At 43.8% G+C, this 21,773-nt stretch overlaps 1 protein-coding gene across 1 annotated transcript in view; it reads right to left on the bottom strand.

Annotated features, from left to right (window-relative positions):
- LOC139266579 (CUB and sushi domain-containing protein 1-like) overlaps positions 1-21,773 on the bottom strand; it is a 3,131,815-nt gene that overhangs the window by 1,947,926 nt on the left and 1,162,116 nt on the right. Inside the window, exon 4 of the mRNA XM_070884173.1 lies at positions 1,829-2,023. Coding sequence (XP_070740274.1) covers positions 1,829-2,023 — 195 coding nt within the window. The remainder of the gene's footprint in view (positions 1-1,828; positions 2,024-21,773) is intronic.

A 21,773-nucleotide genomic window follows, 5' to 3' on the forward strand; every position in this document is an offset into this window, starting at 1 on the left:
TGCTTAACTAACTGTCCCTTAAATGCATCTATACTATTCTCTTCAACCACTCCTTGTGGTAGTGAGTTCCACATTCTCACCACTCTCTGGGTAAAGAAGTTTCTTTTGAATTCCCTATTTGATTTCTTGGTGACTTTCTTTTATTGATGGACTCAAGCTTTGCTCTTCCCCACAAATGGAAATATTCTCTATATCTACTCTATCAAAACCTTTCATGATTTTAAAGACTTCTTTTAGGTCACCCCTCAGCCTTCTTTTTTCAAGAGAAAAGAGACCAAGCCTGTTCATCCTTTCCTGATATGTGTATCCTCGCATTTCTGGTATCATCCTTATAAATCTACTCTGCACCCTCTCCAGTGTCTCTATATCCTTTCTATAATATGGCGACCAGAATTGCACACAGTACTCCAAGTGTGGTCTAACCAAGGTTTGATACAAGTTTAGGATAACTTCACTACTTTTCAATTCTATCCCTCTAGAAATAAACCCGAGTGCTTGGACGGCTTTTTTATGGCCTTGCTAACTTGTGTCAATACTTTTCATGATTTGTGTATTTGTACTCCTCGATCCCTTTGGTTCTCTACCCCATTTACATTCTTATTTTCCAAGTAATAAGTGACCTCCCTTTTTTTTTACCAAAATCTAATACCTCAGATTTATCTGTGGTGAATTTCATTTGCCAACTTTATGCCCATTCTGCAAATTTATTAATGTATTCTTGTAATTTGTTGCAGTCCTCCTCAGTATTGACCATACCACACAATTTGGTGTCGTGCGCAAATTTAAAAATTGTGTTTTTGATTCCAAAGTCTAAATTGTTAATATAAATTGTGAACAACAGTGGTCCCTTGTATGCCATTGTTTTTAATCGGATACCATTCTTTATTTCTTTAGTTCGTCACGGATGGCTTTCTTTTCTCTTGCATCCTTTCCTCCTCACTGGAATATGTTTTTCTTGAGTGTTGTGAAATATCTCTTTAAATGTGCACCACTGTTCAGCAACCGTCCCACACTGCAATCTATTTTCCCCGTCCACTTTAGCTATCTCTGCCCTCATGCCTTCATAGTCTCCTTTATTTAAGCATTGTACGCTGGTTAGAGATCCAACTTTCTCACCCTCCATCTGAAGTTGAAACTCAATCATGCTATGATCACTCATTCCAAGGAGATCCTTTACTAGGAGATTGTTTATTAATCCTGTCTCATTACACAGGACCAGATCTAGGATAGCCTGCCCCCTGGTTTGATCTCAACATTTTCTCCCAGAATTATCGGTGATTAAAATTTAAATCAAATAATTTTTCCAATTAAAAGTATGTCGGATTGGCACAGAATCTTAGAGCTTTTAGTTGTAAAACAGTTCTGATTCTGTTCGTATCTAAGAAGTGATTCAGAAAGAACAGGATATCTATTAATCCTTTCATGCTCAATATCAAAATGTATTGAAATTTAGATCAATTGGTTAATAAATTCAAAGTTCATTGAGGAACTATGGTTTTGGAAAATAATCCTATTGCAACATTTTGATACGAAGCATCATATATGTCTGATAAATGGAGGTATTGTTCTTCATTGTCTGTCTTGAATTGTTTACAGGGGTAATGCATTAGCTGTAATATTACACACCAAATAGCTGAAAAACAAGAAACATGACAGATATGTTGAAATGTCTCAGGACCCAACACTGAACATGTTGAATGCCTATAACACAAGTCTTAAAACCACAAAGATAAATTATTTGTGTTAACATCTTTCGCACCCACAGGCTCTTAACAATACAACATGTTTGCACCTCCGTGGATTTTGCTTGAACAATGTGTGGCATTACCTCTGCAAAAAGGTGGTGGGAAGTCCCATGATGCTCCATTTCCTGGACTAACAATACAGGTCAGTATTGCATGACCCTCCAGGATATAGCCCGTGACACAGGTGTAACGAATTTTATCCCCAATATTGAATCTGGTGCCGTGTAGAACTCCTTTCGGTATTATGCCTGGATTGCCGCAGGTGTGACTTGGCAAAACTGTGAAAGAAAAGAAATCCAAATGGACAAGGTCAGTGATCATTACTTGATCAGATTTGCCATAAAGTAAATGAAGGTCAGTCGAACAGTTTGCATTGCAGAGTAATCACTTTAAAGAAAGCTCTATTCTGTACAATGCACTGACTGTTTTGGGAAAAATGAATGTAACTTATTGATTGAAATGCAGTCCTACAAAAACACAAAGATACATAGGGCTAGAGTCTCCCTAACCTGTTTTTCTGGCACCCTCACCCGAGGTGCACCGTTTTTGTCCGCCTCCAAGCACGCCGAAAAAAGACGTCAGTATTCTAGCTGCTCCCCAGCCTCTCTTCGGTCGTGGCGCAGCGTGGCCCAATGGATTGGGGGCTGAAAATGGTGCCGGGACCTCTGCACACGCGCGCTAAAGTCTGCGCGCATGTGCAGTAGCTCCTGGCAGGCCGAATCTGTGAGTACTTGCTGCAGGCTATGTGGGAGGGCCTGAAGCACGCCGTCCCTAGCCCTGGCCAAATGGGCTCCCTCATCGGCGGCCCGCTGTGTTCCCTAAGGTAGGACTTCTATTTTTTATTTGTTATTTACTGATTGATTTTGGTGCTTTAGGTGCAGGGTTCCTTCTATTTTATTTGTTCATTAATTGCTTATTACTTTTAGTGCTTTGTTTAGTGCTTGGTGGTGCTTTAAATGTAGTTACACGCGCCGATTCCTTAACTCTAGGCAAGGTTTCTCTGTGCAGACAGAAGTGGCAACATACGCTAGCCAAAGTTAGTTTGGAGCAACTATTTGCTGGCCAAACGCCTAAAACAGGGGTAATTGGCTAGAAACGTCCACTTTTGAAAAAAAAATGAACTAAAAAAAAAACCTAACTGACTCACTTACACTGGTGCAAATTAAATGGCCAGAATTGCAACTAAAAAGATAGTCCAGAAAAATCAAGTTGCTCCAAAAAAAATGGAGCAACTCCTGGGGAAACTTGGGCCCTATATAGAAACTAGTGAAAGGAGTGTTGGAAGCTTAACAGAAGAAAAACAATTTCATGTCTGAGATTAAAACTTCACATACTCTGACACTGTCTGAAAGGAACTGATGCCAGCTGCTAGGTTCAGTGAATGGTAGACCAGGTCACCTGGACAAAGCCTTGAACTTGACTTAGAAACATAAAAACATAGAAACATAGAAAATAGGTGCAGGAGCAGGCCATTCAGCCCTTCTAGCCTGCACCGCCATTCAATGAGTTCATGGCTGAACATGAAACTTCAGTACCCCCTTCCTGCTTTCTCGCCATACCCCTTGATCCCCCGAGTAGTAAGGACTTCATCTAACTCCCTTTTTAATATATTTAGTGAATTGGCCTCAACTACTTTCTGTGGTAGAGAATTCCACAGGTTCACCACTCTCTGGGTGAAGACGTTTCTCCTCAACTCGGTCCTAAATGGCTTACCCCTTATCCTTAGACTGTGACCCCTGGTTCTGGACTTCCCCAACATTGGGAACATTCTTCCTGCATCTAACCTGTCTAAACCCGTCAGAATTTTAAACGTTCCTATGAGGTCCCCTCTCATTCTTCTGAACTCCAGTGAATACAAGCCCAATTGATCCAGTCTTTCTTGATAGGTCAGTCCCACCATCCCGGGAATCAGTCTGGTGAATCTTCGCTGTACTTCCTCAATAGCAAGAATGTCCTTCCTCAAGTTAGGAGACCAAAACTGTACACAATACTCCAGGTGTGGCCTCACCAAGGCCCTGTACAACTGTAGCAACACCTCCCTGCCCCTGTACTCAAATCCCCCGCTATGAAGACCAACATGCCATTTGCTTTCTTAACCGCCTGCTGTACCTGCATGCCAACCTTCAATGACTGATGTACCATGACACCCAGGTCTCGTTGCACCTTCCCTTTTCCTAATCTGTCACCATTCAGATAATAGTCTGTCTCTATGTTTTTACTACCAATGTGGATAACCTCACATTTATCCACATTGTACTTCATCTGCCATGCATTTGCCCACTCACCTAACCTATCCAAGTCATTCTGCAGCCTCATAGCATCCTCCTCGCAGCTCACACTGCCACCCAACTTAGTGTCATCCGCAAATTTGGAGATACTACATTTAATTCCCTCATCTAAATCATTAATGTACAATGTAAACAGCTGGGGCCCCAGCACAGAACCTTGCGGTACCCCACTAGTCACTGCCTGCCATTCTGAAAAGTACCCATTTACTCCTACTCTTTGCTTCCTGTCTGACAACCAGTTCTCAATCCACGTCAGCACACTACCCCCAATCCCATGTGCTTTAACTTTGCACATTAATCTCTTGTGTGGGACCTTGTCGAAAGCCTTCTGAAAGTCCAAATATACCACATCAACTGGTTCTCCTTTGTCCACTTTACTGGAAACATCCTCAAAAAATTCCAGAAGATTTGTCAAGCATGATTTCCCTTTCACAAATCCATGCTGACTTGGACCTATCATATCACCTCTTTCCAAACGCTGCTATGACATCCTTAATAATTGATTCCATCATTTTACCCACTACTGAGGTCAGGCTGACCGGTCTATAATTCCCTGTTTTCTCTCTCCCTCCTTTTTTAAAAAGTGGGGTTACATTGGCTACCCTCCACTCGATAGGAACTGATCCAGAATCAATGGAATGTTGGAAAATGACTGTCAATGCATCCGCTATTTCCAAGGCCACCTCCTTAAGTACTCTGGGATGCAGTCCATCAGGCTCTGGGGATTTATCGGCCTTCAATCCCATCAATTTCCCCAACACAATTTCCCGACTAATAAAGATTTCCCTCAGTTCCTCCTCCTTACTAGACCCTCTGACCCCTTTTATATCTGGAAGGTTGTTTGTGTCCTCCTTAGTGAATACCGAACCAAAGTACTTGTTCAATTGGTCTGCCATTTCTTTGTTCCCCGTTATGACTTCCCCTGATTCTGACTGCAGGGGACCTACGTTTGTCTTTACTAACCTTTTTCTCTTTACATACCTATAGAAACTTCAATTAATACAACTCTAAGGAAGCATTCAATGCAATGCAAAAGCTCACTTTAAGCAGACTCCACTCTATCTTCCCGTCGTAAAACTGGACCATTATAATCCGTAGGAGAGTTGAGATAAATTTACTTGATGGCACAGCATTTTGGTGAACTAAGATGCCAACATGCCAACATGCAAGGGTACTTTCCAAAACTCAGCTCCTGAAATTAGTCTTTAAAGAGTAGAATGTGAAATGTTTTTGCCTGTTATTTTAACAGAGGTATTCATTTGCCTGCTATTTTAGCAGAAGTCTTAACTGTAGCAGGTCTGAAATCAGTTATTTTTATTGATTATAGAACTTTATATTATATTTTTTGATTTGTAAAGGCATGCAGGGATCTGAGTCTAACATCTGTTATGAGGCTGTCAGCCAACCACGTGCCATTGTGCCTTTTATTGCAGTGACAAAGGCTTATGAAATTTGAATTCAAGTAAACGTGCCTATGATGTGGCAAGATGTCAAGATATCCCACACGATGTCTTGGTGGGGGCAAGGCGGGAAGGGAGGTTCCGGGGACTGACAGCTTCATGCCAGGCAGCGAGACATATTCAGCAATCCTTTCCCCAATTCTTTTCTTCTGGATTCATTGAGAAAGAAGTGAATACAAAAACACTCGATGGCAATTAGATATACCTCATAAATAACTTTTTTTATGGGCACTGGTATCACTGAAAGTTATGTAAGTGTATTTTGGTATTTTCGCACATAAGGAAGCAGAAGTTAAAAGTTCTGTAATCAAGTGAGATCTGATTTATTGACTTCATCCTTGAACCTTCACATTTTCATAGTTCATCATCTCGGTTAGAAAGTCTGATAGTGTTTATTTTTCGGACATCCAAACAGTGGTAGGAGACAAGAGGGCTGGTATTGAGTCAGTAACCTATTACAGTAACAAATGTTTCAGTTCAACCCGTGGGAAACACGACATCGGCAGATATTGCATGCATCAGCTCACACTCCAGTTCTTTGGAAGTGTGGACTTGTTTACAAGAATAGTCTTTGGCACAGAGCACGAGCACCTGGAGTAAATCTATTGGAACAGCAGCATATCAAATTCCCTTGTTCATTATTTTAATAGCAGAGTTAACCTTTTACCTTAAATGGGTCAGTGTGTGCCTTAAAATAGGAAGGAATTCCATGTGAAGGTATTAAGTATGTCTGCAAAAATATCCAAACAGCCTAATTTCAAAGCAGTAGAGCTTGACTGATACTTGTTTATTGCCCCTGGTAAATTTGGCTTGGCTTCCTCCCGTGCTGTATATATATATATATCTTTCCGTTTAATAAAATATTATTTAATCTGTAATGTTGCCGCTGATGCTGCAATAAAGAAGTAATTTTTTTGCAATCTGATAAAAACAAGCACTATCATTATAATCATATTACAGGAAACATTCCCAAACTACTCATCCACAAGGAGCAACATGGCAACCTATATTAAATAGATGTTCCATGTGACCAAGATGAGAAGGTTGCACTGTGCTCTGACAAGTTGTTTAACAGCCATGAAGTGAAAGCAAATTGATTACTATGATCGCACTTCAGGCATGGGCAGCTGCAAATCTCAGGGAGCAGCTGAAACACTCTTTAAGTTATTTAAAAACCTGGCAAGCCTGTGCAATGGCTGTGAGCCACTTTTCGTGCTCTCCCTGATTTGCTGACTGCGTAGAACACCAGCACTTGAACTGAATCTGATCTTCCTCTCATGTTGTGTTTTCCCGAAGCACACATTTCACTCGCCAATGCTAAACACGTTTTAGTTTACGATCTGTGGAACAATATGAATGCAATGACAAATGATCTCTTTACAACAGCGATTACACAGTAAGCGCATGTATTCACCGAACTCAGCAGTCACCGAGTAGTCTGTAACTTTACCCCAGTTGTCAATGGGGGTGAAATTCTACATTGGCACAAAATAGGGAATCACAGACCCGCCGACTGTTAGACACCCCGCCCTTACCAATGATTCAGTGGAAAGAAAAAACGAGCATAACAAAGGGGGGGGGGGATTAAATTTCACTCCCAATTATTCCAGAGAATCAGCTAAAGTGAGGAAAAGAAAAACAAGAACACTGGAATTAAAACAGGAAATTATGTAAAAACACCAGGATGTGAATCAGCATTTGAAAGAAAATGTCCTGATGAAGGATATCTATTATCACATTAGCGTGTCTTTCTCTGTTAAAGGCTAGTTCACCAGCTCGAGACAATGTACAGATTGTACCCAAAACTGTTGCTATATTCTATGCAATCATTCACAAATTGACCCATCTAATACAATTTTTTAAATCGTAAATGATGAGCCATAAAATGGTCTTTAAGGTCACATTCAATTGGTTACTGGCAAGTCACTAGACAGCTTATATTTATTTAACTCCCCTCAAGAAATTATGCTAACAGTACTCATGTGCAGATGTGGATCACCAAACAAATTGTTATTCAAATTTCTCAATTTGCTTAATTTATTCAGATTATGGGAATTCTCAACTGCTCTCAATCCCAAGAAGAGCCTCAGTTCATGTTCCAATATTTGAATAAATTGTCTCAGTGATGGCACTGAATGTATTTAAATACATATATATATATATATAAAATCACTATTTAGGAAGGAATTCAAACAGGAAGAGCTTTGCTGTTCCTATTGACTAACATGCAGGAGCTCAGCTGGTCCAACACGTATTCATATTTGTGTCGTATTTAGAGTTCAATAAATTCAGGGAACCAGGAATCTCAATTAAGATTGCTCAGGCTGCACCTGACCACAATTCTTTTTCGAGCGGACCAGAAATCAGTCCAAATGGGGGGGCAGTAGTGCGGCGGTGAGCACACTAGTGGAGGCGCTGCAAACTCTGCGATTCTTTTAGTTAGGTCCACTGGGCCACCAGGCTGGGCCAGCAGTCTGGCACCCAAGAAGGGGTGCCAGGATGCTTGTTGGTGGGCTCAGCCAAACCCAGGGGCGTAAATGTCGGGTCTACCTTGGCAGTTGGCCGACAAAAATAATAAAATGGCGGCCGCGGCAGCGCCCTCCCCTTGAATGACCACTGCACAGCCATGTCGCACACACAGCGAGCACAGTGCACTGACAGAAAAAACTGTTGGTGGCATCGCTCGGCAGCCTGAAGATTTTTTCCCCTGAATTTAGGGGTTGAGGTGGAGGAGATCGGCGGTGCGCACTTTGATAACGCACTTAGGAGGGGTCAGCAGCAGTGGAGCCGAAGTGGGGGCTGCAGTAAAAGCATCGAGGAGAATTTCACGAGCGACGGCCACTCGACTCCAAATTGGTAGCCATTCAATTCCGTCGTGTGACCGCCGGTAAGAGGCATTTTCAGGAGGCTGAATTTCGGCCCCAATCTGTTTTTTGTTATGTTGATTGAGAAATAAATATTGGGCAGGATGCTGGGGATAACCCCCTGCTCTTCTTCAAAATAGTGCCATGAGATCTTTTACGTCCACTTGAGCGAGCAGACAGGGCCTTGGTTTAACGTCTCATCCGAAAGATGGCACCTCCGACTGCACTGGAGTGTCAGCCTAGATTTTTTTTGCACTCAACCCGCAACCTTTTGACTCAGAAGTGAGAGTGCTACCCACTGAGTCACAGCTGACATTAGGCAAAGCCTGTAAAGGACATGGAAGACATTGAAGATCTCTTGCTATTTACAGTCATCCAGACTAAAGTAAAATCGAACAGCAAAATTTAAGGCATTTTATATAACTATACTTACACTTGTGGTCAACCAATGTATTGTACTTAAAAGCGAGAGCTATACAGCTCATTCAGGCCTGTGGAGTTTGCGTATTATCTGGTCACATTCCATAATTAATGGCCGTGCATTAAGTATCCTTATCATACATTACACACGATTTTTAAGCTGATCTATTAGGTGATGCTAATTCAGATATGTGTAATGTATCTAATAATGGACAGTGCTCAACATTTCTGCAAATTGCCATAAACAATGATGCTTGGAAAAGTACACATTTATTTTTGAGTGTCCTTTCATCAGAGAAAATATTTCCTTTTCAAGCAACTATCTAATTTCCTTTTAAGAGAAGTTCCGCTCAGCAATGGTTTGTGGCAGATAATTCCATTATTATAACCACCTTATATGTAAAGAAATGTTTTTTCACCTCTCCTTTAATCATTTTTTTTGTGATTATCTCTCATTTAGGCCCTCATTCCTGTCTCTCTGACAATTTATTGCTGTTTACCCTCACATAATCCTTCATAATTTTGAAGATTTCTGTCAGGTCATCTCTTAACTTATGCAGTTACGGTGAGAAAGGCCCTAACTTCTTTCATCTTTTTTTCATAACTGTAACTCCTCATCTCTGGTAACCTTTGTCCAAGGTTGACCAAACCCTGTGACCTTTGACCAAGACAGGATAGGATCATAAATGGGGCCCACTATATATTTCTTGTCATTACATTAAGCATTACCAAGGAAACAAAGAGAATATTACTTTTTAAGTAGTACAGGTTGTACGTCTCCAGTCCGAGACGTCTATTTCCAGAAACATCCGTAGTTCGGCATTAGCTGGGCCTGAGGGAGAGAAGGGTTTATTTTTTTTAAGTTTTGATTGGCTGGAGCGGCCATCATTCAGTGAGTATGTTCGGCAATCAGCTGCAGTGGTTGTCAGTCAGTGAGTGTGTTCAGCGATCGGCTGGAGCGGCTGTCAGTCAGTGGGTGTGTTCGGCGATTGGCTGGAGCGGCTGTCAGTCAGTGGGTGTGTTCGGCGATCGGCTGGAGCGGCTGTCAGTCAGTGGGTGTGTTCGGCGATTGGCTGGAGCGGCTGTCAGTCAGTGGGTGTGTTCGGCGATCGGCTGGAGCGGCTGTCAGTCAGTGGGTGTGTTCGGCGATTGGCTGGAGCGGCTGTCAGTCAGTGGGTGTGTTCGGCGATTGGCTGGAGCGGCTGTCAGTCAGTGGGTGTGTTCGGCGATCGGCTGGAGCGGCTGTCAGTCAGTGGGTGTGTTCGGCGATTGGCTGGAGCGGCTGTCAGTCAGTGGGTGTGTTCGGCGATCGGCTGGAGCGGCTGTCAGTCAGTGGGTGTGTTCGGCGATTGGCTGGAGCGGCTGTCAGTCAGTGGGTGTGTTCGGCGATCGGCTGGAGCGGCTGTCAGTCAGTGGGTGTGTTCGGCAATCGGCTGGAGCGGCTGTCAGTCAGTGGGTGTGTTCGGCGATTGGCTTGAGCGGCTGTCAGTCAGTGGGTGTGTTCGGCGACTGAGGGAGTCGCCCATAGGCTGCCAGCACGGGGACACACACTCAAGAGCCCGGGTGCTGTCGATCGCTACCGGTAAGCGTGACCTCCCGTGGTTTGGAAAATTCTCAGTTCTGAGGGTGTTGGACCAGAGAGGTCCAATTGCACAGTGTTTTGCTTTGGGTTTTATAAGTTGTGATGTATGTAAACCTGTAAATACCATGTCTAACCAACAGAGGGCTTATCCCCTGGAGTCCCAAGGGATCCCACAATCCCTTGCAAGCACCTGTATATAAGGAGGCCTCACAGACTGGAGAGGCACTCTGAGATCTGCAATAAAGGGCTACATTTACTTTGAGCTTGCAGTATCTAGTCTGACTCTTTATTCAAGACATAACATAAGTTACTTGTGGAATAACCAAAACTGCATTCGGACAATAATGCCTTGTGCAGATACCACACTAGGGATTGATTACAAGGATTAGTCAAACACAAAGAGTCACAGGTGTCAAATAATTTGGGAAGCCATGGGGCTTGATAAACTCTTGTCAATAAATAAACAGACAACAGACCACAAACTTTGGAGAATTTCTCGTTTCCTATAACAGCTTGCATTCTCTGATTTATATCAACATTAACATTTTACAAGGAGAAAAATTCTTCACAATCATTGACACATCTACCCACAATCTATTTCATGTCCCCTGCCTGTTTAAAAACAAACACCAGGAGAAATATATATCTTATACTTTTCTGCTTGATTGTTCAATCCAGTTGTAAAACCATCTGTTATTAAATCTGGCAAAGGATCCTTCATCTTTTTTACACAGAATAGGAGCAACAATGTGATCTGTTGTAATTGTCTATTCAATGATATTCCATCACTGATCCTATTAATTTAAAACATTTTTATAATACCTTCTGCAGACACTATCTAGGCCATTTTAAATAGTATTTGATATTTTTGACCAAACATCATCATCATAGGCAGTCCCTCGAACGAGCATGACTTGCTTCCACATGGGTTCACAGATGTTTCAATGAAGGACCCGATATTCCAGTCCTGAACACCAACTGAAGGGGTGGAAGATGCCTGTGCATGGATTTTTTTAATGTGTGGTGACCATTGCACATCAACCACTACACGGGCTTGACAGAACGAGGCCTTTCTCCAGTGGCATGGGTGAACCAGAATGACTGGAGACCTGCTCTGCTGCATGGACCTAGTGTGCACGCATATCACAATGTGGGCTGGCCCATGCTGCCTCTGGGCCCTCGGCTCTTCTGGGCCCCGTATCCTAATTTGCCGCACCTCCGCCACGATCTCTCATCGCTCCTTCGCCATAAACATTCGCTGTACCTCCATCATGATCTCTCACCGCTCATCCGCCCCTCCACTGTACCTGGGCCCCGCCGATATTCCTGCCCATGCTTCAAACGGCGACCTGGGTTTTGATGACGTCACCCAGTCGATCACTTCGAAGTCGCCACACACTTATAGCAACTCGCGCTGGAAGCTGCAGTGGTATGCTCTTTTATCCTCCCGACCTGTGGTGGTGTCCTCTCGCATGTTGGGGTGGCCCACAATGTTCCACCCCGGCCTGCGAGAGGCACCACCACAGGTCGGGAGGATTACAGAGCAGTGCAGGCCCCTGGAACATCATGGGCCACCCCGGCCTGCGAGAGGCACCACCACAGGTCGGGAGGATAAAAGAGCAGCGCGGGCCCCTGTTGACCAAACAACACTGTGGGGACTGGGCAGCATCATTGTCCTTTCACTTCTTGGACCTGGGTTTAAATCAAGGCAAGGATAAAAAAGCATGATAATGTTGTGAGGCGTAGACCCTTTATCAGAATATTCCTCGAAGCTGTCGCCCTCCTGGATCTTGAAGTGGCTCCTCCTCTTATACCCCCGACCAGCGGCTGGTGTTTCCTCGAAGGTCGGGGCGCCACGCTGGTTCCAGGGCCGCCGCTCCTCCTCTTATACCCCCAACGGCTTCGAGGAGGGCGACTGGGTGATGTCACCAAAACCCAGATCGCCAATTGGAGCGTGGGCAGGAACTTTGGCGGGGTCCAGGTACAGCAGAGGTGCGGCGAATGATCGGGGCAGAGGAGCGGAGAGAGTTCCGGGCCCAGGAGAGGTGAGGGCCCAGGGGCAGCACGGGCCAGCCCACACTGCGATTTGTGTGCGCATTAGGTCCGTGCAGCAGAAATTGTCTCGAGTTGTCTTGGTTAACGCTTGCCACTGGACCAAGACCTAGCTCTGTCAAACCCATGTGGTGGCTGGTGTGCAACGGCCACCACATGTTTAAAAAAAATCCACGCACAAGCATCTTCCACCCTTCAACAGGTAGTTCATGACCTGGAATATAAGGTCCTTCACCGAAACACCTGTGAACTCATCCCTTTTTGGGGTGGAAGCAAATCATCTTCGATACGAGGGACTGCCTAAGAAGGAGGAGGAGGTGATCAGAATATTGGGAACCTTTGTGCTCCACAGAGTATGTGATCATTCTAAAGTTCAATTACATACATATGTATTGGTGTAAATTCAGGCTTTGTCAAAGTGAAAGTTACCCAGTGGCCAACAAGGCACTAGTCCCTTCCTAGCTGTACCAGGATAACCTAATACTCTTTCCTCTCAAACATCTGTCTCAACATTTTAGCCGCTTAGATCCACCCAAACTTTTCTGCAACGGGAAAGTTCACTTAATCAGCAATGAGGACAGGAGATTCCATTTCCATACTCCTTTTTGATTAAGTCTATAGATAGATAAGATAAGAGAGCCTTTTATGGTCTCAGGATGTCCCAAAGCGCATCACATCAAATGAAATACTCCTTTACGTCTACCTGAGAGAGCAGATGGAGCTTCAGTTTAACATCTCATCTGAATGACAGAAGATAATAATAGACATGTGTGTGATATTGTAATACTGGTGTTTGATCTTTTTTCTGCCCTCCATCAAGATAGGAGCCAGTCCATTTAGGAGAGAAGTTAGGAGCCCTTCTTCACACAAATGTTGGTAGAATTACAGAGCTTGCTCCCACAAAAAGCAGTAGATGCTAGCTCAATTAATTATTTAAAATTTGAGATCGATAGGGTTTTGCTCGCCCAGGGTATTAAGGAATATGGAGCCAAGGCGGAGTTAGGATACAGATCAGCCATGATCTCATTGAATGTCGGAACAGGTTTGAGGGGCTGAATGGCCTACTCCTGTTCCTGTCTAAAACCATGGGCTAGATTTTGCACTTTTGTGCAGATCGCCCAAAAATGAGCGTTATTTCCAGCGTGGGCGGTAAAAATGGGGTTTCACATCGCCGGCTTGTCGCCCATTTTCAAAGCCCCCAGTCTACATTTTAAAAATTGGGCGCTACCGCGAGCGATCTGAAATGGGCGTTAGTGTTACATTTCTCTGACCTTCTGCCACAAAGTGTCCTTAGCAACACTCATTTCCCGCGATTCAGGAGGTCAGGGGTCATCATTACATTTGCAGAAGAGGAGACAGAGAGCGAGGGAGCTGAGAGGGACTGAAAGCATGTGTGGGTGTGGTGTGTGCTTGTTTGGCTGTTGTGGGAGACACGAGGGAGATTCACCAGCAGCAAAAAGCCTACTAAGCACCAAGAAGGTAGTTGGCACCGTGTTTTTGTCCAACAAATAATAGATAACATGAAAGGGATGGAGGAGGCCCTGGAGCTGTTAGCCAGGAACACTGGTGGCAAAGGGCTCCCAGTGGTCCCGGAGCACGGCACTGCACCCCAAGGTGCTGCACCCCCATTGCCAATGACACGAGAGCCAGGAGGAACATCTTGCTTCTGTCTCGGAGCACATTCCCACCTCGGGACCGTCCTCTCTCGTATCTGTCTAAGCACGGTTCTGCAGTTATCCCCTCCCAATGAAGCATCACCTGAGGAGCACCTTGGCCAGGTGACTTGAAGTCAGGAGGAGAAGGGGAAAGGGTCGAGGTGAGCAGGAGAAGCGGGGGGGGGGGGGGGGAAGGAAAGTGAGGTGCAGGGCCGCAGGTGTTGTCTGGGGCGTATTTTTAGGTTGCTGCTGCTATTTTGGTGGGAGGGTTGGGGCAAGGGGGCTACTTGTGGTTTGCATTTATGTTCTGTATTGCGGGAAATGGGGACCATTGTAAAGATGTAAATGTGATAAATTTGTTGTGGGCTGGGGTGGGGGTGGGGTGGGGTGGGGTGTGGTGTTTTTTACAGAGATACTTATAATTTCAGACAAATGGTTGGATTAAATGTTTTTTATTTAACATAACCTTGTTGCGCATTGGCTCAGATAGATGCACTGTTACACACTGGCGATTCCTTAACATGAAAGGGTATAATTACATGTAACTTGAATCTGTTAAGTATGGAAGAACTCCACAAGACTGAGTACTGTGAGCTGAAACTGATGTGACCTTAGTCTCTTTAATACAACTCCAGAGTGCATAAGCAGCATGGCAGACAACCTTTTATACTCCCTTGCACGAGGTGTGCAGGTGACCCTTGGGCCTCCAACAGTTGCGCCCTCTGGTGGCAAGTCTTACACAGTTACAATGTTTACATACATAACAGAATCAATTTAAACTTTAACTCTCACCAAGGTGATGCACACCATTCATATATGACCTGCACACCCAGCAGTGCTGCAGCATTGTAAATACCAACAACTTTCTTTCAAACAATGCACTCATTTATGAGCTCCTGACGCAAGAGTCTTGCAGCTATGATGCCACCACAGGCCCTTTTCTGCAGTATAGAGGGGGGCTGGGGCATGGCTTCCACATCAGCCTGATTGTCTAGCCTGATGTCAGCGTCCACCTCCTCATCCTCCTCTTCCTCTTTCTCCTGAGGTAGACCATCAGACCCTTCTGGCAATTCTTGTCCCTTCCTGATAGCCAAGTTGTGCAGCATGCAGCACACCACCACGAATGGAGTTACCTGCTCAGGATAGCATTGGAGCTCATCTCCTGAGTGGTCCAGGCATCTAAAGCGCTACTTAAGCACTCCAATGGTTTCCTCGATGATATTGCAAGTGGCTCTGTGGCTCTCGTTGTATTGCTTCTCAGCTTCGGTGTGGGTGTCACGCAGGGGGGTCATCAGCCGGGTGGCGAGGCCATATACTTCGTCACCAAGCATCCAGCACTGACCTTGTGGCTGACTGGTAAACATGTCAGATACAGTGCTCTCACGCAGGATGTGCATCATGGATGCTGCCCGGAAATTGAGCATTCACTGCCAGTATCATTTGCTGATGGTTGACAACAAGTTGCACATTCAGAGAGTGGAATCCCTTGCGGTTCCTGAAAAACTCTGAATCCTGAAAAGGTGCCCACATCACGATGTGCATACAGTGTATTGCTCCCTGCACCTTGGGCAAGTTAGCAATTCGCTGGAATCCTAAAGCCCTCTCAGTCTGAGCCTCCCTGCTCATAGGGAAGCTGATAAAGTCCATCCTGCGTGCGTACAGGACTTCTAATGCAGCAATGTGTAGCATGCTGAGATATACCGCAAATGTCACCCGCTGAAAGGAACCCGATGGGTAGAACGACAGTGCCACGGTGACCTTGACCTCGACGGACAGTGCGGTCCTGATGGTGCTGGCAGGCTGAAGATCTCCCCTGATGAGCTGGCATATCTCACTGATAACCTCTTTGTGGAAACGCAGTTTCCGAAGGCAGGTGGTGTCGCATAAGTTGAGGTAAGACTGCTTCTCCCTGTACTTGAGAGGGGGTGTAACGTCTGGTCCTCCTCATCAGTCTGGCACGTCTTACATTGGGCACATGATGCTGTTAAATGTACCTTCGGCTATCTCTAGTCTGCAGCATGTGTGTGGTCATCAAGAGAGGGTGAGAAATGACAGGACCCATTCCAATAGCTATCTGTTTTACACCGATTGTTCACAAAGAATGCATGTCCCCACTAAGACATCTAATAAATTCCAATCATCCACAGTATGATAAGATGTTTGCTCAGATGTTCACATCACCTCAAAGCACCTTCAGAGTACAGCGGAACTCCCCCAAGGTTGAAGCAGAGCAGCCTTTTAAATGGTGCGACCTGCGATTTAGAACCTGCCGTCCATACCGCTGTGAATAGTACCGGTCAGTTCTACTTTTTCACAGCGGTTTTTCTGTGAGTGATATTGTCGGCGAGATGTGTGCGAGGTGCCGAAAGTAAGGATGGGTGATATACTCAGCGTTAGTTTTGGCAAATGTGATCTTTACGACAAAAAACAGTGGGCGGTCGGTATTATTAAATCTCGGCGTTAATTACGTGCCGAAAGTAATGCTGGGCGATATTATGGGTGTTGGATTCGCCCATTCTAATGATTCCGCCCAAAAAAAGTGGGCACGTGGTATTATTTTTTCTCTGCATTACACACATGCCGAAAGTAATGCTCAGCGATAAGTGACCAGGAAATGGGTGTCAGTTTCCAATTTTCTGCCTAAATGGGCGATATATGGGTGATACACCTCATTTAGTATTAAATTGGACGTTAAGTGGGCGGTATGCATGCAAAAATAATGGAAAATCTAGCCCTATGACCTGGTCCATCTGCTATACCAATCATGAGGTGGTACAACATATCCAGGGATGGTTGCAATTAAACCTAAAAGCCATTTGGGCAGGAATCCAATTTTCTACCACTGGAGTGAACACAGCCAGTCCCTCACATACCCAAATATTTCTTTATTTAAGAAAATTTCGACTGAAAAGAGTCACAAAATAAAACAGAAAGTGAGTTCAGAATTGATCTGAGTTACCATTCAAAATAACTCCTGAAATACTAGTTGCATTATCAGAGACTGAAAACATAATAGTACACAAGGGTTTAAAATAAATGAGTACGACAGCAATTTGCTCTGCAAAGCCGCCATATGTCATGCTGCGTAGAGATTTGAAACAATGACAGATTGTGTAATTTCTAACATCTCTCTGAAACTAGTTATTACAATCTTGAAAAAGCTGCGAATCAAAATCTATTATTCACTTGAAAATAAAAAGCCTGGAGTATACAGGTTGAAAGATGGCAAGTTATAAGCAAGTGAGAAACTGAGTATGTTTGCTTGTCAATTTAGAGAACAAATGGCCTGTAACTTGCGGTCAGTGGCAAAGCAAGGACGTTCGCCGTTGGCCCTGATCTAAGCTTCCCACAAACATCTCTGTGGCGAGAAGTTCGGCTTTTTGGACGTTCAGTTGAGATCAGTGTAAGTTAATGGGGAATCTCTCACACGAGCTGTTGTGGCATCAACAGCTGTCGAAGCAGCCAATCACAAGGCAGAATACTCACAGGTCAAGGAAGTGAATATGTTCCTTTTATTCTAACTTTTTAAAAATCAAGAGCAAAACAAAGATTGAGGCTCTCACATGAGGAAAAGGTAAGGCCAAAATAACTATGAACAAACTTTTTTTTTAATTTAAAAAACGTTTTTAAAGTTTCTTAAAATTTCAACACGTCACAAAATTAAAATTAGTTTATCAAGGTCATAATATTTGCTTAGCCATCAAAACGCTATTAAAAACCCAATTACACCTAATCCCTTTGGGTCGAACATTTAGTGCGGTATTTAACAACGATATTTCCTGCAGAAAAGCCAAAGTTTTTGTCAGTTTCACTGATTTCCCTGATTACACTGATTGTTGGCTCGAGGGGTTGCATGGTGCAGCCAGTGTCAAAGCAGTGAATAATTAATCACAACGTCAGGATTTCCACGTTAGGATGCACATGTGCTGAATAGCGAACTTGCGGTCAGTTTCAAAAGGGTAATAACTGCGAATGCTGTTTGTTCGCTGTTAAAAAAAAAACTACCCACTGTAAATTCGGGGACAATGTGTTCACACACAACTAAGGTCATCTTTTTGTTACTATATCTTGAACGTACAAGCATTGTTGTTTTGCACTTGAACAAAGAAGAACATATTCTGTTAGGGCATGCAAAGTCACAAACTACTCTGCTTTAATCGGACATGTCCCATCTGCGATGATATCGTCTGCAGTGCTGGGGGAAAGGAGGGAGCAGAACTGGTCAAGGGGACTGAACCATTTTCACTTGTCCCTTTGAGTGCAAAACAACTGCTGACATTTAAGCCAATGACTAAAAACAACTAGTTTGTTAAAAAGGATAAGAGGCCTCCAAAAAACAAAAGCTATGCTCAGTCTGGTGTTCATTTTATGCCACATGAACTGTGCAATCTGTCAACAAAACAAGAGTACCGAATAGAAGAAAAGATTCAAACTGGCATTTTTATTAATTCTCAAACCAGCTCTTCTATTCAACAACAACAACTTGCATTTATATAGCGCCCTTAAGATAGTGAATAATCCATAAGGCGATTCACAGGAGCATTATCAGACAACGTTTGACATGGATGCATAGTAGCCAGGTGACAAAAATCTTGGTCAAAGAGGTAGGTTTCAAGGAGGGTCTTAAAGGATGAAAGGGAGGTGGAGAGGCGGAGAGATTTAGGGAGGGAATTACAGAGTTTACAGCCTAGGCAGCTGAAGATTCATTCCATCCATTTAGGTCAATTTCCTGTAGGATCTTCAGGCCTAACGGCCTCTCTGGCTCCTGTTTTCCCATGTCAGTCTGAAAAACCTGAGGCAGGCAGCCCAGCCTGTAGCTGTACCTTTGTTTCCAACCTGATCAGTGCATGGCCCTGCCAGGGGCAGGCCAGTACCAGTGGTGCAAACCGAGCCGTGGTAATGATCCAGCCCACGGTATTTGGGTGCGCTCCGCCTGTCAGATATCTGGGAAAGGTGGGGGGGCAGGAAAGTTGGTTCTGTAATCTTCAAATACAAATAGCATAGTAAATATGATGGCTGATGCAGGTTCCTGCAATTTCCTCCGCAATTCATCCGACCAACTACCAAGCAGAATTATACAATAAATATGAGCGTTGCACAGCAATGGTGTTGGGCCCAAACACTGTTCCTTGGTATTGCAGAATTGGGAAGTCGATGAAGACTTTCTGCTGCATTCAAAGAATTCCAGATGATGAAAAAACTGAAAAATAATGGATTGTTTCTTTCCATAGGTAACTTATTCGCAATGATGTGGGCCCAGCAAGCGTAGGAATAATCTGCTGCAGAGGAAGTATGGTAGATCGCACTATATCACACTATGGTCATGCGCCTGAAAGGATGGCTGTTTTAAATAGTTAGTGATAAATGTAGAACTTATGCAACATCAAATAACCTGGCACGCTGTCCCATCAGTTGCTTGCATATGAGATTCTACCTTTTCAAGCATTATTCATCGTGAGCTTACGTAGTTTTCTGTGAATCGGGGAAGTCAGTTCACATTATCTGGCCAGCATCTCAGCTGTAATGAAAGAAGTGGGAGCTAGGAAGTATGGCCTTGGCTTGTTTTATTTTTCTGAAAATTTACAAGAGAGCTTGATCAAAAATCATTGTTCAAGATAAATCCAACCAACTTGCTATTCGTCCAATCTTGCACTTAAGTGCACTTAACCGTGCGATTGGTCCATTCTATTCTATCACATTGACCGATCCTTCCTGAAATATAAATATATATTTAATGTATCTAGTTGATGACTTCTGCATATTTTAAACAGCCTCAGCTCAGTATGGACAGCCATACACGAGGTGTGGGCTGCCTATGGAATATGAAGAGGCAGTCACAACCTCAAGCAATATGGGTTTTCAATTCATTGGCAGATAAGACTTGAGCTGGGGTGACAATAATCCCTTGCAATTTGCCCCAGAACTTGCTGTTGAGTGAATTTACTCCTCTCCCATACACCCACCCACCTCCATAAAGTATATGGTGATCCACACACGGCAAAATAACTTGGGAATGGACCAAGTGCCAACCTAACATAAGCAACCAAAAGGATTGATAAGAATGGGAAGTATGCCACCCAAAACTCGATCCCTCACAGGTCCCACCTGACCAGCAACAGACCATTAAAATCAAGCAGAAATCAGAACAATGGGGAAATGGTGCGTAAAAGGGATAATTGCCTCAAATGCCAGCACAGCCCACTGGATTTATTTAATAACATTGCCCAGTTTGCGGGAGTTCTACAGTTGGATCTGTCATCGTAAATTAAGAGATAATTTTCTGCCTCGTTACCAGTCCCACTCATTTACCTGACGCCCGAAGTGCTCCATGCCTTCAATGATTATTTATTAGTCTGTGGTTTGGCTCTTTCCCTATTTCCGCCCTTTTACCGTTTGGCAAACGTCAATGCTCGTTCAGTGCTGGCAGCCTGCTGATCCAATTCAATGAAAATGGTGCGGAACTCTTCGCTCAAGCGATAGAGGGGGCAGACTGATGGCTCCACTCATTGAGTATATTGAGGGAATGCTGCAGTGTCGGAGATGCAGTCTTTCAGAAGATATGTTTAACCGAGGCGTCATTTGTCTTCTTAAGTGGACATTGAAGATCCCACTGCACTATTCTAAGAAGAACAGTGCCCTCGCCGACATTTATTCCTCAATCAACACCTAAAACCAATGAACTGATCATTTATTTCACTGCTGTTTGTGGGAACTTGCTGTGTGCAAATTGGCTACTGCGTTCCCAACATTACAACAGTGACTATTGTTCAAAAATACTTTATTGGTTGTAAAGTACTTTGGGATGTCCTGAAGTCGTGAAAGGTGTTACATAAATGCAAGTCTTTCTTTCTTTTTACATATTGCCTCGACCAACTGAATCATCAGGGGAATCACCAAGAAGAACTGATTTAAAGCTATACGTCCCGGCAGTTTGTTGACTAGTAAATAGTACTCTCAACAATCTAGGCAGCAAATCCAATGGGGATTTGCTTCTCTGTAATGCTGAATCAGGGCTTTTAGTTACGCACGAGGGAACCTCACCTCCAAATTGTCAGCTGAGAATGATTGTTTGATTTCCAATTCTTTCTTACTCTCTCTTTCTCTCTCACTTTTAATGCATTGTTTGCAAGCTAATGGAAGGGGCTCCAAGCAAAAAAGAAAAAAAAAATTGCACTCTAATGTTTTCAGGGTGACATATTTCTTCCAGAAGACATGATCCAGCTTCAGCCAGAAGTGAAAAGGTTATTGTGACAATGACAGTTTCAAGAGGTTTTACCTCCCTGGTGTTGTGGAGTTTGACAGCGTAATTCATCACTGCAAAGCTTCAGCTTCTGTAACAGATTGCTTATTTACCATGTACGTGATGGCAGCAACAACAGCAAAAGTTATATTTAGAAGTAACAACAAAGCAACAACGCATATAAAAGTGATACATCTGCTTTGCTCGTAGACAACAACAACTTGCATTTATATCGCGCCTTTAACAGAATAAAGCATCCCAAGGTGCTTCACAGGTCTTCCAAAGACAGCTGCACCATGTGATGACTATTTACATTGTCCTCATGTATGTGCCATATAAATAAATACACAATCCAATCTTGTAGCCATCTTGATAGCTTTGATGAGAAATGTACCATCCACACTGGTACTGTGCAAATCCCAGCAGAAAGATCCAAAGTTTGATCCTCAGGCTCTGCTGAGTTAGTT

Source organism: Pristiophorus japonicus, chromosome 7, assembly GCF_044704955.1.
Source record: "Pristiophorus japonicus isolate sPriJap1 chromosome 7, sPriJap1.hap1, whole genome shotgun sequence".
In the NCBI taxonomy this organism is placed as follows: domain Eukaryota; kingdom Metazoa; phylum Chordata; class Chondrichthyes; family Pristiophoridae; genus Pristiophorus; species Pristiophorus japonicus.